The sequence below is a fragment of the Mauremys mutica genome, chromosome 5 (genome assembly GCF_020497125.1).
Source record: "Mauremys mutica isolate MM-2020 ecotype Southern chromosome 5, ASM2049712v1, whole genome shotgun sequence".
Classification (NCBI taxonomy): Eukaryota; Metazoa; Chordata; order Testudines; family Geoemydidae; genus Mauremys; species Mauremys mutica.
The window spans coordinates 40,870,769-40,889,938 of NC_059076.1; the positions used below are offsets into that span (position 1 = coordinate 40,870,769).

The following is a 19,170-nucleotide window of genomic DNA, read 5'->3' on the forward strand; positions in this document are numbered from 1 at the left end:
TTTGGGAAGGGGAGAGGTTTGGAGTAGTGTGTTTTGGGTTTTTGTTTTTTGTTTTTTTATAATTTCAAAAATTCATTGTTTTTAGCATTTTGTTATAAAGGAAATGTATTCAGAAATCCAGGAATTCTTCTGGTCTACAGAAAAAATGTGTTCATCTACCGGTCGTCTATGCTTGTGCTTAGTTTGCTTTAGCAGACCATTAAGATCTTCACATTCTTTATGTGTAGTAGTTAGAATGGGTTTAATGTTTAACCTTTTGATTATTCCAATATTTAACTTTCTGTTCCCACACCCCCTTATGCAAAGCACTTAGTTACAAATACTACTCCAATTTAAAAAAAACCCCAAAACTATTGGTTTCTTGCTTCCTTTTGGCTCAGGGCAGTAAGGGTTTAAATGCAGTGCTAGGTTTCTGAATAACTTTAATTTAAAAAACAACAACTATCAATCTTCTGGTTTACAGGGATATTGACAATCTGTTTAGGCCCACACATTTTCCTTATTTTATTGAAAGCAAATTCTAGGAAAAATCTTGGAAAGGAAATCTTTTATTTTAAATAATTATAAAAATGAATTTGAAGAAAAATGTGTTTGCCTTCATGGCCTTTTAATTAAGAGCAGAAATATTAGTGACTTGTTTGGGTTTATTTGTGTGTGCCTATTTTCTGCTGTATTCAGCAGCCTAGCATAACAGCCTGTTGACATTTAGATCAAATCTGCTTTGTTGGTCAGATAAGTTAACTTTTGAGAAAGAGGCATAGGCTAATGGCCTGAGGATGATAGGGTTGCCAGGCATCTGGTTTTCGACTGGAATGCCTGGTTGAAAAGGGACGCTGGTGGTTCCAGTCAGCACAGCTAACCAGGCCACTAAAAATCTCAATCTCATTGGCTCCGTGCGGCTCCTGGAAGTGGCCAGCCTGTCCCTCCAGCTCCTAGGTGCAGGGGCGGTCAGCCCACAGCACAGGCGTGTCCTGAGCACCAGCTCTACAGCTCTCATTGGCTGGGAACTGCAGCCAATGGGAGCTGTGGGAGCAGTGCCTGTGGACAGGGACAGTATGCGGAGCCCCCTGGCCACCACTGCGCCTAGGAAACAGAGGGAAATGCCAGCCGCTTCCGGGAGCCGCCTGAGGTAAGCGCCGACTGGAGCCCGCACCCCCTCCCGCACCCCAACCCCTCACTCTGAACCCCTTGGCCTGAGCCAAGAGCCCCCTCCTGCACCTCAAACCCCTCATTCCTGGCCCTACCCAGAGCCCACACTCCAGCTGGAGTCCTCATCCCCCCCACCCCAACCCCTTGGCCCAGCCTGGAGCCTCCTCCCACACTCCAAACTCCTTGGCCTGACCCCTCCAGCCCAGAGCCCCCTCTTGCACCCCAAACCCATTATCCCTGGCCCCACTCCAGAGCCTGCACCCCCAGCCGGAGCCCTCACCCCCCTCCTGCACCCCAACCCCTTGCTCCAGCCCAGTGAAAATGAGCGAGTGAGCAAAGGTGGGGAGAGTGAGTGTTGGAGGGAGGGAGTATGGAGTGAGTGGGGGTGGGGCCTCAGAGAAGTGGCGGGGCAAGAGTGTTTGGTTTTCTGAAATCAGAAAGTTGGCAACCCTAGAGTTGGAGCTAGAAGCTCCTAGATACTGTTTCTAATTCTGCTACTGACTAGCTGAGCTTGACATGTCCTGATGGAATCACTGCAGCAAACACAACTACGATTAGCCCTTGGGCTGCTGTAAGTTACATCAAAGGATAGAATTCTGCTTTCATGTACACCTGTGTAACCCCAGTGTCTATCCTTAGGCCCTGGCAGATACTGAACATCTCCAGTTAGGTGCTGAAATCCGTCAAAGACTCCCATCAAAGTCAGCGGGTATCAAGGGCTCTGAGGAACTTCCTGGAAATGCCCAGCATGTTCCAAAACTGGTTTCTCACAGAACACTAATGATACAAATAGCTTGAAGAGAAGCAGCATGGTCTAATGGATTAAGCATGGGACTGAAAACTGGGTTTAACTCAATTTTATCAATGGTTTGGTGTTTTGTTGCCTTAAATAAATCACTTAACCCCTCTGTCTCAATTTCTCGCATCTGTAAAATGGGAATAATAATATTTAACAGTGATGTTGTGAGGATTGATTAGTATGCAAACTGCTAAGTGTTAATTCATGTCTTGGGGCAGCTCCTTAGCTGTTCCAGAGTGTAATCCTTTCCAGTCCCCTAATCCTGAGCTGGCTCTGGGCTGAAATGGCCTCTATTGTAATTTAAGGAATCCAAGAGCTGATATTAGTAGCGTTTGCTGGAACAGTCTTATTAGGACATCTGTGCTGTCAGGAGATCAGACAGAGCCCTTTGTGCTCTGACATGGGTCTGGTACACTCTGTGCTACCTGAGGATTCCCCTCTGTTGGGGGAAATCATCACCAACCTCAATAAGGCATCTCTTTGGGATCAAGAGTATAGCCCTTTATGTCTAATATAGTTTCTGTTAGGGATTATGTATGTATTGTTGTTGGCAAACAAAGCTCATCAGTTGCAATGGGAGTTTTTGTAATACATTTTGAAACATTGTATAGGTACTGAAAAGAAGCACTACGGTAATAGTGAGGGGATTGTGTTTCTTCTGCATTTGTATTGACTGGATAATGGTTTCAAAGGAGGAATATTGTGTCATTGCTGCAATATTAATGTGCATTGCTAAAAAATGTGAATGAGCAATCTGTGGATATTTATTACATTTTATTTTATTTTTCATTGATTCTTTTTATGCTGCAACAGCAATATAACACTATTTGTAGTAAACAAAGCATAAGAATTAAGGTACTCTACATTGCACATATTAACACTGCAGTTTCATTGAGGAGTTCTGGTGACATTGTGTTACCATAACCCTCAGATGGAATTACAGCCTTAATTTATGTAGCTTTTGGGGGTACGTACGTAACATAATACATGGAAAAATACTCCCTTTGGTTACGTAGTGTACTTACTTCTTCACTGAGATTAGAGGGGATCTCTTTAGAACACTCCCAGCCTGTGCCAGCCCGTTTCTTTCATATTGATGTTAAGAATGTAAACACCTGTTTATTTCTCAATAAGAATATTATGCTGTCATGTATTATGTGTAATTTCATATTTGTTAACCAGACAAATTCAGATTGGAAATAGGGCTTACATTTTTAACAGTGAGGATAATTAACCTTCGGAACAATTTACCAAGGGTCATGGTGGATTCTCCATCACTGGTGATTACTATAAGAACGTTTATAGCCTGAGGAGATGTAGTTGCTAAATGTTTATAGTAATTTTATTAGATGCAGTGCAGTTAATCATTGATTTTATTATTGGCTATTTTATGGAAGAATTGATTAATAAATTTGTAGATTTCAAGACCAGAAGGGACCACTGTGATCATCTAGTCTGATCTCCTATATAACACAGGACACAGAACTCCCCCTCCCACCCCAAAATTCCTAGAGCAGATATTTTTAGAAAAAAAAATCCAATCTTGATTTTAAAATCACCAGTGATGGAGAATCCACCATGACCCTTGGTAAATTGTTCCGAAGGTTAATTATCCTCACTGTTAAAAATTTAAGCCCTATTTCCAATCTGAATTTGTCTGGGTTCAACTTCCAACCCTGGTATCACATTAAACCTTTCTCTGCTAGACTGAAGACTCTGTTATTAAATATTTGTATTTACAGACTGTAAACTAAATAGATTGAGCTCCTTGAATCGATCCCTAGAAGGAAGGTGTTCTAATTCTTTATTCATTCTTGTGGCCCTTCTCTGAATCCTCTCTAATTTATCAACATAACATCCTTCTTGAATTGTGGACAACAGACCTGGACACAGTGCAATTGCAAGACCAGGGTAGGCACATGTGCCCAATCCTAAACTACATCTTTGTCCTGGATTGCACCTGAGCAGCCACCAAAGTTTTGACATATCTATCTGTTCACACTGCAATTACATAGGTTTATCATCCGCACAGATAAACACAACCTCTCTTATACAGTCATGTGCTGATCTTGCAGTTAACAGAGGACACAGTAACCCTGTCAGCAGAATGATTCTTTGAGATTCAATCAGTGTGATCTCCCAAGTGATATCCAGTACCTTCTGCAGACCTTGGTATTATTTTTAGTCAAGATTGGGGCTCCAGAGAAAGTGAAATAATTCCTAATGTGTTAAGCAGAGGAACTGAGGTTGAAAGAAAAGTTTCCTCTACTTGTAGCCCAAAATATTACAGATTTATGGACAAGCAGAATTTGTGTGCAGCTGTTTATAGAAGAAGATCAGCTAATGACATGTTTAACAACTCAGTTTGTGCAAGCAAATTCACATTTGCAAGCATATGTAAAGGTGCTGTATGTCAGCTTTTAACAAAAACAAATTGTTTCTTTCAGTTTATGTATATTATACATTTTGGAAAATGTTTTCTGTTTATCTCCAGAGCAATAAAAAGGCAATGTGAGCACGATATCTGAATTAGATTGACTTTGACTCACCTTTGTGTGCGTAGCTTATTTAGTTAGTTTTACTGTGGTTGCATAAAATTGGGAGAAAAAACTGAAATATAAGACAATTAATATCCAAAAACATTTTAAAATATCCGAATTGTTCCTCTTTTCAGCACCAATAGTCATAATACTTGTACGTAAGTAGCTGCTGGTATATCTGATTTCAAAGAGATACTCTGAAGTATTTTTAAAGTTTTTAAATATAATATTTACATTGTTTGGAAGCTTGCAAATATAACTGTAGTTTTTTCTGATTTTGATGTGTTCAGTGAGATTTAAAGGTACTCTCTGAGACCAAAGGAAGTTAATGGAGCTTTTTCAAAACATGGATTAAAAATGATCCAGTTTAAATGGTTTTTAAAAAGTTTGCCTGGACATCATGGACTTGGCAGATCTAGTTTCAAACTGTATTTTAAAAATTGTTCTAGACTATAGACATGGGGCCAGCTAAGTAGCTGGTGTAACTTGGTGTAGTTCTATAAAGTCAGTGAAGCTACATCAATGTACACCAGCTGATCAAAAAGGCAAACTGTATTTAATATGGGTTAGCTGGAACTGTTGACAAATCTTTTTATAAAGTGGTTCCACTAACTCAGTTTAAAACCCAGTGCGTGATGGAACTTTCACTTTTTCCATAAAGCATAAAACTACATCTAAATATTTTTTTTTGCAGAATTCAGTCATATATTCACTTTGTTGCTTCTATACCAGAACCAATGATATTTAAACAGTGCTGGGAATAGGTTTTTCCAGTAAATTTGTGTTCGTTGTTCTAGCTGGAAGGTGGTGTAGCAGCAATGTGCAAAATGTTCTAGATCTTATAGTACATAAACAGAGTTTAAAATTTCTAGATGACAGATTGGTGGATGGACAGTTCAAATCAAATGGGAACATTTTTAAAAGAGCTCAAACTTAAGGCAGAAAACTGACAATCATCTGTATCACTCTCTTCCTGGGAAGCAGAGAGCAGGACTCAATATTTATTTAATCCCTGTGGAGCTAAGGTCCCATAGCAAGGAAAAAAGCTAACAAGCTTCTTGATATGGTTTACATTACTAGATGGTGTGGTGAGCGTATTTGTTTCTTCAAGCTAAAAGAAAACAAGAGGAAAAGATAAGTGCCTTAAATTTCCATTTCAGAAGCAGTTCTTGCAATTTACTCACTTTTTTTACATTTGTTTCTGTAATTGAATAGTAGAAAAAAAATCTTGTGTATCCATTTTTTGCTGGTGATAAATATTGTGTGAGGCTCTTTTCCTCTCATATTGGATACAAAGGCTACATGGATAGCAGTACAAAGCTTAGATTCCACCTAAAACTTCAAAACAGTGTTTAAATCAGAATTAAGTAGTGCATATGCCTTGTGCTAGTCTTCTGACTGTTGGAAGTTCCCCGACAAATTATGCTCACAATTTTTGAAAATCTTATTTAGGTGTGAGAAGGGAGAACTGGGTACCTTTCTTGATGCACAACATCATATTTTAGTGGCCCAAAGGCATTGCTATCTCATTTGTTGACCTGTATAACATTAAAAACAAATTAGCCTATGTTAAGGGAATTATAAGAACATAAGAACGGCCCTACTGGGTCAGACCAAAGGTCGATCTAGCCCAGTATCCTGTCTTCCGACAATGACAAAGCCAGGTGCCCCAGAGAGAATGAACAGAACAGGTAATCATCAAGTGATCCATCTCCTGTCACCCATCCCCAGCTTCTGGCCAACAGAGACTAGGGACACCATCCCTGCCCATCTTGGCTAATAGCCACTGATGGACCTATCCTCCATGAACTTATCTAGTTCTTTTGTGAACCCTGTTATAGTCTTGGCCTTCACACCATCCTTTGGCAAGGAGTTCCACAGGTTGACTGTTTGTTGTGTGAAAAAACACTTCCTTTTGTTTGTTTTAAGCCTGCTGCCTATTAATTTCATTTGGTGACCCCTGGTTCTTTTGTTATGAGAAGGAGTAAATAACACTTCCTTATTTACTTTCTCCACCCCAGTCATGATTTTATAGACTCTATTATATCCCCCCTTAGTCATCTCTTTTCCAAGTTGAAGACTCCCACTCTTATTAATCGCTCTTTATATGACAGCCATTCCATACCCTTAATAATTTTTGTTGCCCCTTTCTGAACCATTTCCAGTTCCAATATATTTCTTTTGAGATGGGGCGACCACATCTGCAAGCACTATTTAAGATGTGGGCATACCATGGATATATATAGAGGCAATCTGATATTTTCTGTCTTATTATCTATCCCTTTCTTAATGATTCCCAACATTCTGTTCACTTTTTTGACTGCCGCTGCAAATTGAATGGATGTTTTCAGAGAACTATCCACAGTGACTCCAAGATCTTTTTCCTGAGTGGTAAAAGCCAATTAAGATCCCATCATTTTATATGTATAGTTGGGATTACGTTTTCCAATGTGCATTACTTTGCATTTATCAACATTGAATTTCATCTGCCATTTTGTTGCCCAGTCACCAGTTTTGTGAGATCCTTTTTGTAGTTCTTTGCAGTTTGCTTGGGACTTAACTATCTTGAATAGTTGTGTGTCATCTGCAAATTTTGCTACCTCACTGTTTACCCCTCTTCCCAGATCATTTATGAATATGTTGAACAGGATTGGTCCAAATACAGACCCCAGGGGACACCACTATTTACCTCTCTCCATTCTGAAAACTGACCATTTATTCCTACCCTTTGTTTCTTATCTTTTAACCAGTTACCAATCCATGAGAGGACCTTCCCTCTTATCCCATGACAGCTTACTTTGCTTAAGAGCCTTTGGTGATGGACCATGTCGAAGGCTTTCTGAAAATCTAAGTACACTATATCCACTGAATCCCCCTTGTCCACATGCTTGTTGACCCCCTCAAAGAATTCTAGTAGATTGGTGAGGCATGATTTCCCTTTAAAAAAAACATGTTGATTCTTTCCCGACAAATTATGGTCATTATGTGTCTGACAATTTTGTTCTTTACTATCGTTTCAACCAGTTTACCTGGTACTGAAGTCAGGCTTACTAGCCTGTAATTGCTGTGATCACCTCTAGAGCCATTTTAAAAATGTGCATCATATTAGCTATCCTCCAGTCATTCGGTACAAAAGCTGATTTAAATGATAGGTTATAGACTACAGTTAGTAGTTCTTCAATTTCACATTTGAGTTTCTTCAGAACTCTTGGGTGAATACCATCTGGTCCTGGTGACTTATTACTGTTTAGTTTATCAATTTGTTCCAAAACCTCCTCTAATGATACTTCAATCTGGGACAGTTCCTCAGATTTGTCACTTAAAAAGAATGGCTCAGGTTTGGGAATCTCCCTTACATCCTCAGACATGAAGACAATGCAAAGAATTCATTTAGTTTCTCCGCAATGGCCTTATCGTCCTTGAGTGCTCTTTTAGCATCTCGATTGTCCATTGAGTAATATTACTCGCTGTTAAGCATTCAGAAGCCTTCTGCTAATAGAGGATCAAATGAATGGAGTGGCACACCCTCTCTCTGTCCTTCTCCATTTGTGACACCGTCTCTCTCACCTCCCTTATCCCCTGCATATATCAGAACTCAGGGGTTAGCTTTCTGCCTGCAAGAAACTCCTTTACACCCCAGGAATTTTCTATTGGCCACTTATGGCCAGAATCTGGCCCCTTTGTTCCATATGAAGTATATGGAACTTAAGCATTTGTTTAAATGCTGATCTGAATAAGGATGACTTAAGCACATGCTTATTGTCATACTTCGCACATGAGTACAATTGTTATGCTTGTTTGACATTTGCAGTAACATGCAGCGTGAAGTAATATGGGGAGTTGAGATGTGTTGAATCAAGGACTAAATTAGCAATGCAAACTTGCACATCTCAACTCCCTACGTTACTACAAATTTCGAACAAGCATAACAATTGTACTCATGCAAAGTATAACTTTCAAAGGCTCAGAATCCAGTCATATCAAAATCAGTTTTGCTGCAACACTCACAGGTACTTCTGTTTCAGGGAGGGCTATTGTTTGGACTATAACATTGTTTAAAAGATAACATTAATATATGTATGGAAAGTTTGTATGTGAGTTTTCATATTCTCCACCTACTGAGAAAAGCTTGAACCATTTTTGTCTCAGACTTAAAAACTAAAAAATATAAAGTCACCTTCACCAGAGGTCAGGCCTGGAAAATGCAGGAGAAAGTTTTTGAAGGCTATGGGCAGCTGTGACAACATGAGCTTACAATGGAAACACACACGAGGCACTGTTGCTCAACTGGTAATGAGTGCACATCCCAAAATCTGCCATCAGAACTGTTGGAATTCTCAACTGAGAGAGTCAGGAGTGCATTGGCAGAGATGGTGCTTCTAGATACAGAGTTGAGGCATGCTGGTGGGGAAGGTTGTAGTGCTAATACACAAGCTGTGCCTGTTATGTAGATAAACAGAGGAGTTTAGCCTCTAGGTCTTTGAATCCTTTATGAATATTAAATTCACTCAAAATACTTAACATGAACTGGCTGCAGTCATGCTAGTGCTCCAAAGCCTAGGACGATCTGGGTTTCAGAGGACACTAAGTTCTTGTTTCCCTTTGCTGTTGGATACCATGTATAATTCAGAAGCCGTGAACACAGTATCTTGCAGGAAGGTACCAGCTGCATTGTCCTCATCAGCTTTCCTGCCATATAATACAGGAGCTGTATCAGTATCAGAAGAAATTGCTTGCCCACCTGTATAACCAGATGGAAGGGGAGAAGGGAAAAGAGAGAGAGAAAAAAATTAAAGCCTAACAAGAAACTAAACACAACACTTGCTTCTTTTTTTAACTAAGTAGCTATCTTGTTCCCCGTGAATGCTACTAAAAAGACTTTGGGATAAAATGATAGTAAAGGTTATCATGGCAAACACTTGAAAATGTTATCAAGTAATGTTTGTTTATCAAACTTTAAACAACAGGTGGGATTGAAATCTGTTGAAATATTTTTTTTTCTTTTGTCATTTCAGCTATGAAGTCTTACACTCCAGTTTTCATTCTCCTGTGGGGCGCTGTCGGGATAGCAAGGGCTGCCAAAATCGTTGTTGTGCCGCCAATTATGTTTGAAAGCCATCTGTATATTTTCAAGGCCTTGGCCTCAGCCTTGCATGAGCAAGGTCACCAGACAGTGTTCCTCCTCTCTGAGGGCAGACACATCCCTCCATCTAATCACTATAGACTCCAACGTTACCCAGGGATCTTTAATAGCAGCACTTCGGATGATTTTCTTCAGTCCAAAATGAGGAGTATTTTCTCTGGAAGACTGACAGCACTGGAACTGTTTGACATCCTGGATCATTATTCTAAGAACTGTGACATGATTGTGGGCAACCAGAACCTAATGCATGTCTTGAAACAGGAAAAATTTGACCTGTTGCTAGTGGATCCTAATGAGATGTGTGGGTTTGTTATAGCTCATCTTTTAGGTGTTAAATATGCTGTTTTTTCCACTGGCCTTTGGTATCCAGCAGAAGTAGGCGCTCCGGCTCCTTTATCTTACGTTCCAGAATTTAACTCGCTTCTCACAGATCATATGAACCTTCTAGACAGGATTAAAAACACTGTTATTTATCTGGTTTCAAGATTTGGAGTCAATTTTTTGGTTCTGCCGAAATATGAAATGATAATGCAGAAACACAAAGTGCTGCCAGAGCGGTCGATGCATGATTTGGTTCATGACTCCAGCCTGTGGATGCTGTGTACAGATATAGCACTAGAATTTCCAAGACCCACGCTACCAAATGTTGTTTATGTGGGAGGAATCCTCACCAAACCGGCCAGTCCTCTACCAGAAGTAAGGTTTGCTGAGTTTTATGGTAATTTTTGTAATATCTGGATGAGTCTTATTTCTTAATGAATTTGAAATGTATTTAAGTTAAATGGTGACCTAATATCTTAAATTTTTAAAACTCATTTTTGTTGTTGTGTTAAATACACAATAACAATAATCGGAAATACTTTGTAGATAGAAACGCCAAGCATAAAAGCTGTTCTTTCATGTAGATGTTCTCTACTTTTCTTATGCTTGTTCCTGCTTTGAATTAGATGTTTCATGATCCAGCAGAGGGATCACAATGTATGATAGCTTGGCTGTTAGAAATTGAAGTCCTAGCTGAGTGCAAATGAATGTAGCAGAGAGATAAATGTGATCAGATGGACAATTTTACATACAGAGATTTCATTAATATTCTACCTCATCTTATTCCCAATTTCATGATGCTGGTATGTCATGTATTATAAATTATTCTGTTAGCTAGGGGAATAGAGGATGTCCTGTTTTATTTATTTATATATATATATATATATATATATATATATATATATATATATATATATATATATATATATGAGGTATGAATCAGAAAAGTTTGTAACAAGACAGAACAGCTAACCAAACAAGTGAGATTTGGTAACAGTGTAAAAGTTTAAAGTCTGAATAAAATAAAATACAGCCACAAAACACAGTAAAACTAAACTTCGTACAGAAACAGTGCCAGTGCTAGAGCTAGTATCATTTTTAGGAAACTGGCCACAGAGACCTGATAGTTCATAATGAAATTTAATTACTTGAGTGCATGATGTGCTCTTGACACATGATATCTAGGAATGTCTCTGTTTAGTAACACCATGATGACTGAAAGGCAGAACAAAATTTTTCAACAAGCTGTCGTTTATATAATGATTTACATATGCATTGTCACCTGTGGTTCAGGACTAATCCGTTCAATTAATGGATTCTGCTGGCTGGCCTGGAGAGAATATTGGACATGAGGAAGGATTCAGAATTGAGGTAGAGGAATTTAATGTACCTGTTAACACCCTCAGTTGCTTCTCCTATGGAACTAGTATATGGAAAGATGGGCTACAGAATAGGAAACTTGGTCAGGATTTCTAGATTGAAAATATTATATAATGATGAAGCCCTGCATCAAACAAACTATAATTGCGGGATATTGTGCAAACTAATGAAATAATAGTTTACGTTTTTAATATTGCTTCTAAGTTCATATATGTAAACTATTTTAACATTTCACATGATTGATATAAAGAGTCATTTTGAACTCCATTAGTAACTGTAAAAAGTAAAAGACTCCAGCACCTGCTAGGATTCACAAGAAAGGCAACCATCTTAAGAACTTGGGTACCTAAATTAAAGGTCTAAATCCTCTGTTGCAACTGAAATACATTCAGAGCAACAGCATAAAGGCCGGGGGCAGAGGTAGCTCCAATGACTAGGCTGGTTTCTAGTATAATTTACAGTAGCCTCAAAGCTTCTGTAGTATATACACAGATGCCCATAACTCCAAGGAGCCAGTCAGGCACCTGGGGAGTTGTTGGATATAGGAACTTCCTGGCCTTGCTCAATTTCTCCTAGAATGAACTCTTACATGGGATGTTGGGAAGGTAGTGGTGTAGAGCTGCTGCTTGGCTTTGTGCCACCTGTGATTCCTGAGGAATCCTCCAGGAGTCAGATACCTTATGTCAGCTTCCCAGTGGCTCTGGGGCATTAGAGTGGACCTGAGCGTTAGAGTCAGGATCCCAATAAGGGCAGTCAGGGGCAAGGGCAAACCTGAGGCCAGAAGTAGCAGAGGAATTCATTGTCAGGTCCAGGCCAGGGCCAATACTAAGGGTCTGCGTCTGAGTCAGGTTTCGGGGTCCAAGTCAGGAGGCAAAGTCCAAATCAAGCCAGGAGTTCAAGAGCAAAGAACAGTTATGGCAGCCCCAGAGATCCACACTGTATCCTGGACAGTTCCTGGAATGCTCCTTGGGTTTATGTCTGGCAGGGAGCCAATCTGGAGCCATGGGCTGTGTCCTCAGTGGATTCATGGGAAGTGGCATGCAAGCTAGTTACAGTTGCTGCTGGGTGATAGCCTAGAGATGTCAGCTGCTTGGTAGCACTACAGGTGTGGCTTCTAACCTGTGGGCCTTATAGTTGGGTCCAGTGTCCAAATTTGTGTTCTTAAAATAGGCACTTATATGCCCCCTCAAATGCCAATTTTAATGCTCAAGTGTAGATCCTAATTTAGACATACATATTTTGAACATTAGTTGAACAGCTGTAGGAAATTCAGTTGACAAGGTTTGTTTTATTAATAGTGGAAAGGTTGTATAGTGAAACCAACTCATTTGTGATCTGTTATATGGGAGAGCACTAAATTGTGAGCTCGGAACTTCATGCAGCAAAGAATAATACATGTGCATTACAGTCCTGATCATGTCATCTCACAGCCTCTGTGCTACTCAGAGGTACAGGAGGCCTAAAGGAACAGACCATTCATATGGATGCTACAGAATTCAACTGTCTGATGTTGAACCAGTCCTCAGTTAGAAAAATGGGCATGTTTGCACATAATATTGCAAGGGAGGGAAAGGGAGAGTTGTGAAACTTATTTAATTCAGCCAGAATTTTGAGATTTGTGTATCTAAAGGCAGCTATAGGCTTAATGTTGCCACATAAGTAATGTGGGCTTCGTTGGTATATTTAATAGACCTAGGATAATCCTCTTGCCCACTACAGGCATTGTGTCTAAGTCAATACAGTTGAGTTGGTCCCATCCCGCTGTGTGCAATAATGGTTTAAAAACTGAATGAATGGCCAATGTGAAAAGGTGACTTAGTGCCCAAAATTGGGTATATAAAAACAGCCCTACAAACAGTATGTGATTGATAATCACATATAGAACATCTTAAATGTAGGTCCGGATCCATTTGGTTCTAAAACTGAAGAAAAATATTAAGTCTATGAAGTGTGCAGTAAGTAAATGTTGCAATTGAGTTTATTCAGCTTGAACTTTTTTTGGAGGGTTGGGGGCATTAGTTAGATTTTGTTGAAGTGATTTGAATTTCTTTTCCACAACCAGTTGGTCCCCTGCACTCAAGGTAGGACTAAGTAATAACTTGACAGTTCCTGAAAAGTGTTTCTCTAACCTGTTCTTAAAAACCTCCAATGACGGAGATTCCACAACCTCTCTAGGTAATTTGTATGAGTGCTTAACTACTCTGACAGTTAGGAAGTTTTTCCTAATGTATAAACAACCTTTTATGTACTTGAAAACTGTTATATCCCCACTCAGTCTTTTCTTCTCCAGACTAAACAACCCCTTTTTTTTTTTCAATCTTTCCTCTGTACCTTGAATTAGCCCTCATCTATCACAGTGTCTGCCCCCCAGGTTTTGCCCAGTTCCCGTGGGAATCAGAGTAGTAGCTCTGTAGAGGCTGCTTTCCCCTCCTCTGCGTTACTACCTGCCATGCCTTACACTACATTATTCCCCTGTGCAGGAAAGGCCACTTTGGCCTTCACTGTGCTTAATTTGGTCTTTCATTTTACACATTATTAATATTAAAGATAGTAATTAAAAATAAATTGGCTGCAATGAAGCTGTGCTCATTTTTACTAGCTAGGGATGTGGGCCAGCATGTATAATAAAGGGTTAAACACTGAAGGCTAGATCTTGCAATCCTTATTCATGTGGGTGAGCACTTACTGACACAGCAGTCCCATTTAAGTCAATGAAACTGCCCACGTAAGTGACTGTTCACCTAGGTCAGTGATTTTCCACCTGTGGTCCACGGACCCCGGGGGTCCTCAGACTATGTCTAAGGAGTCCACAAAAGGTTGTCGTTATGATAGAACAGTGGTTTTCAACCTGCGGTGCATGTACCCCTGGGGATCCGCAGACTGTTTCTAAAATTCCCAAAATGTCACCTCCATTCGACATTTTTTAGGGGTCCACAAATGAAAAACGATTGAAAACCACTGACATAGGTGAGTGAAAGTTATATGATTCACCTGTGTGAATTACCAATTTAGAAATATAATAATGTGACTCAATGCCCGATGTCTGTACTGACAGCTCCATAAGTAATGCTGGGAGAGTCTGATTCATAGTTTTATTTACACCATCTTAAATATTGATCTCGATTTATTTGGATGAAAACTGAATGAAAATAGAAAAATCTATGTCACACAAAGTATTTCTTTGTAATTGTTGCAAATAGACATTTCAAAGGATTTTGAAACAGTTTTTGTCAATGCTTATCCATACAAAGAATTTTAATATCTGGAGTCCAGACTGTAGACTAAAGAAGATGTGCAATAGAGATAGGGTATTATCTGGGTTATACATTCTAAATGGTTCTTCTCCACTCGTGGTGTGTCTCCTTTTAAATATGTCTAGGAAATATCTAATTTGTAGCTACATATAGAATACCTGAGAAGGTATTGTTCAAAGAAAGTAGTAGTGTTCTGCCCTGGAAAAATTTCTAACAGCCCACAGTCCTTTGGCATCTCATCTTTTAAACATACTGTTTTCCTTTTGTGGAGTAAAGCTTTGTAGGTCATATATCCACAAAGACAACGATAATTCACGCACTGTGGCAAAGAACATTACAGTCCTTCTCTAAATTTGCAGAATAGTCCCTAGGTTGGGATTTTGTGAGATCTCCTGCTGAAATAAAAATGTCTTTGCCCCATACTAAGTTAGAAAGAATAATAGGGAAGTAGTATATTTCTTTGCTGCTTTGCAATGTGGAGCTGCTGATTTGAGTTTCTGTAAAATATAACCAGTTCTAAACATACTGAATTACAGACACCCATTTATAAAATCTCCAGTTTGAAGGTTGGAGGTTAACCCCTATGTTGACTATCTTAGGAGTCTCAACAAGCTGATTCTCTATCTCATTTTGTACCATATAAAATTGCTTCATATGCTATTTAGTTCTTTTTTTATAATAAACAGGTAGTGTAGTGGGATGACTCATTCATAAACTCACATTATCACATGTACAATACAATATCCTGTTGAGGGCAATGTGAGTAGATTCATTCTTAAATCATCACAGCTAAAGACAGAAAAAAAGTCCAGTCATTAAAGACATCACTGAATCAATAGGATCTGCACAGTATTACTCATATAGTGGTTCCGTGTTGCCAGTGGTAATAAAATTTAGCAAACTAACAGATAATATTCTCCCTTCCCTTTTTCTCACCCTTATTCTATTTCTCTCAGGGGGAACTTCTTAAGTTCAATAACATTGGTTAATATTAAATAAAATAAACAATGGAAAATTCTGAATTATGACATTCTTTTAAAACGGTTTGTGTTAGTTAGCCATTAATCAGCAAGATAAGATATGTCCTTGAATGAGTGTAGGAGCCTAAGTTTATCCCTCTTTAGTATTCTTAGTCAGGTATAAGGACCAATAATTAGAAGTATCAGATTCATAATGAAAGAAAAGGACATTGAGAATGATCAGGGAGCCTATCTACAGGTAAAGGATCATAATGGATTTCATATAAGCTCACTTAAGTGTACAGAGACGGTAGATTATGTGAAGAGTCTAGGCTTCTCTCAAGCAATACCCAAAATTTAGGTTTTCATATTATTAACATTATGAGATGAACTCTATTAACTAACATATAATCAGAAACTATTGTTATATATATCAATTTGCCATTTAATTATATAGCAGCATTAGTTTAACACAAAATAATGTTTTAAGGCATTTAGAGTTAAGATATTTTTAATCTGATTTTCCAAATTTTAAAGCTTCCTCAGAATTTTTAAACATAAAGCTTTGCATTTCTTCAAAGATCCTGAAGGTTCTTGAATCTAAAGTAATATATATATAACTATATAATATATATATTATATTATAGCTGATTTTGAAGTAGCTTTCTTGTTGGATTGAATGCAGTTATGTGCTGCTGTGAGAGGGAGGAAAAATCATAGAAAAATGAGAAGTTTTTATCCGAGTAAGTAAGATCTCTCCTTTCTGTTGTAGCTTATAAAACCGATTGTCTATCTACATTTCTGAAGGAGGATCACTACATATCAGGGGTGAAGGCTGTTTTGTGCCTAATAAGCTCTGTTATTTTAACATTCTTTTTACCTGTAGATCCAGTAGTTTTGGAATCCATTCAGAAAAAATATTTCGAGTACTTAACTATCCTTATAGTTATAAAGTTTTTCCTAAGATTTACTGTTCCAGTTAGATGGTCTAAGAAGGACAGCAGAGACTTTTTCATTTCTTGAGTCATTACTGTAGTCAAATTTAAGTTAACTTCCTGTATAATCTTGGAGGCCAGATCATTGGATTTTACATACTGCATAGCTCTGCCACCTTGACTCTTTTCCAGAGCTGTTCCCACTCTTTTAGAGTTGTTAGTTTTGATATTAATAGAAATGCCTTTCTGAATGCTCTAAGAGAAGGTTTAGCGAGATGTATATGTGATTTTCATTAGTTGAGGGGGAGGGGGGAATTAGTACTTGAAATAAGGATTTTTTAAGAATGCTGATGGAAGCTTATGGAGATATTGTAGGTGCTGTACTGCCTCATGTGACCCCCTATTACCTGCTCCTAAAATAAATTTCCATATAAAATATCTTCCCACCAATTGCCCCATTCTGACATGCTGCGCTCACTGGTTCTGTCTGTTGGTTTAATCTTCTTAGAACCCAGAACCTTAATATGATCACTTTCTTCCTGTCATAAATTCCATATTCCCATATATTCCTTTCTCACTTGCCATTTCAGAATAGCGTTCTCAAATTTTTGGATTTTGTGGGAAATCTGCATTTCAGCTACATTAGACTGTTTGTTTCACTGCTCTGCTAAGTCAGGCAATGTTCCATAGATCATCAATCCAACACCAGTCCAAATAACCTGTGGCCTAAAGAAAAAGTACCCTGAATTAGGCACCAGAAGTCTACCCAATCTGATATCAAATCTACTGACTGTGGTTTATATTTCAGTGCACTACATATACCTTATTATTGACAAGGCCTCAAGCTGTACCTGCAGAAGCAGTCAAATATCATTCCTCTCTTTTACAAATAAATTGACAGAGGATTCACAAGATTACTGCAAACAAAGCTGGCAATATATCCTGTATCTCTAATATGGCAGACTAATCTCTTGTCCTCTCAGCCACATTGCATCTCCAAGTGAATGCGTGAAATATGGGCTTGGCTATGATGGCTGCAGCTAATGCTCTAGCAAATAGACCACAATCCTCTGTGAAACCTTGGAACAGAATTTAAGATTCCTAATTTCTAATACTCTACTGCTGTCCAACAGATAGTCATGTGAGCCACTGGCAAATTTGTACGTAAAGTATCCCTCTGGTCCATAGGTATTAGCAGAAAACAGAATCTCCGTTAGCTCAAGAAGTATCTGTGCTGGGACCTGAAAATTTAAGGTTCAAACTTGCTGATGCTCAATGTGGGTAAAATTCATTATGGTTACACATGACAGAACTTGTTTTTTCCATTTTTTTTGTTTAAAAATGGTTTATTTAGTTGTGCAGCGAAAAACCATTTTTATAAACAGGTCCAGAGATTAAAAAAGTGAAATTAGGTTTTTTAAAAATCTTTTTTTACATTTTCAGTAAAACAGATATACAAATAAGAATTCATATTAAATAGTGATACATCTAAGATTAATATAGTGCAGTGGTTCTCAAACTTATTTGATTGAGCCCCCCCCCTTCTTTGTGTCAGTAGTCATTTACTGTCCTCCCTCAAGTACATATACTGCTACCCGGCTCTGAAGGCAGAGCAGAGAGCAGTGGCTGCTGGGCAGGGGCCTAGCTCTGAAGGTAGCGTCATGCTAGCAGCAGTGCAGAAGTACGGGAGACAATGTGAAAAGTGGTATTTGTCATCACTTTTCACAGCAGACTTAGTGCCACATTTGCTACCCTTACTTCTGTGCTGCTGCTGCCACACTGGGGCTGCCAGAGCCCATCTACCTCCAGGTGAGGGGCTGGGGGAAGGAGACCCTGAGCCCGGGCTGCCTCCTGCTGAGGGAATTGGGTGGTAGAGGGGAAGGAGAACCTGAACCTGGGTGGCAGGGCTCCAGCTGTCAGCCCCAGGGTGGCGTGGCTCCAGCTGTCCCCTTTATTCCCCATCTCCGGGGTGTGCATGGCCCTTCTGCACAAGCCCCAGCCACCCAGGGCTAACAGCCAGAGCTCTTTAAAAAAAAAAAAAGCACACAGCTTGCACCTCCCTTGACACATTCCCGCGTCACCCTTGGAAGGCCTGCCCCATAGTCTGAGAACCGCTGATAATATAGTGAGTGAAATCCTGGCCACATTAAAATTGATGAGAATTTTCCTATTGTCTTCAGTAAGTCCAGGATTTCACTCAGTATTTCCAAAGAGGTACTTCACCTCCAACTTGATTTTTAGATAAAATATAAGTACTCACAGAAGTCCATACAAAAACATTTTCTTTGAACATCTAACACTTGTCTCGAACCATTTTCAGTTACTCAGTACAAAATGAATGTCAGCATAATGTTACATATGACTTGTCTTAGATTTGTAGAAGACAAGAGGACTCCAATCTGGTGCTTCCTGAATGTCTGCCTAATGAATGGCTTTCAGAACAGTGACTTTTTACACCTGACATGAACTACAATGAACAACAGGTCATGAGTTAAGGGGACTTTAGAAGTTTTAGCTGAGTTCTTTTTCTGTCAAATTGGAAGTTTAATGTCATTTTAACATTATTTTTTGTATTTAATTATAAATTCCACTGATAGGATAGGAATTAATGACATCTTAATGGTGTCTCCTTTCTTGTCCAAGAGTAGCACCAATTCTTTTGGTCCTTGGTTTTATTTTTAGGAGCTGTA

General features: G+C 39.0%; 1 protein-coding gene across 2 annotated transcripts in view; it reads left to right on the forward strand.

The window, feature by feature from the left end:
- The window catches only part of UGT8 (UDP glycosyltransferase 8), a 78,114-nt gene that overhangs the window by 21,964 nt on the left and 36,980 nt on the right, over positions 1–19,170 (forward strand). For both annotated transcript variants that reach the window (XM_045017242.1, XM_045017241.1), the window contains exon 2: positions 9,504–10,327. In XM_045017242.1, the coding sequence (XP_044873177.1) occupies positions 9,506–10,327 (822 nt within the window). In that variant the 5' untranslated portion in view covers positions 9,504–9,505. The remainder of the gene's footprint in view (positions 1–9,503; positions 10,328–19,170) is intronic.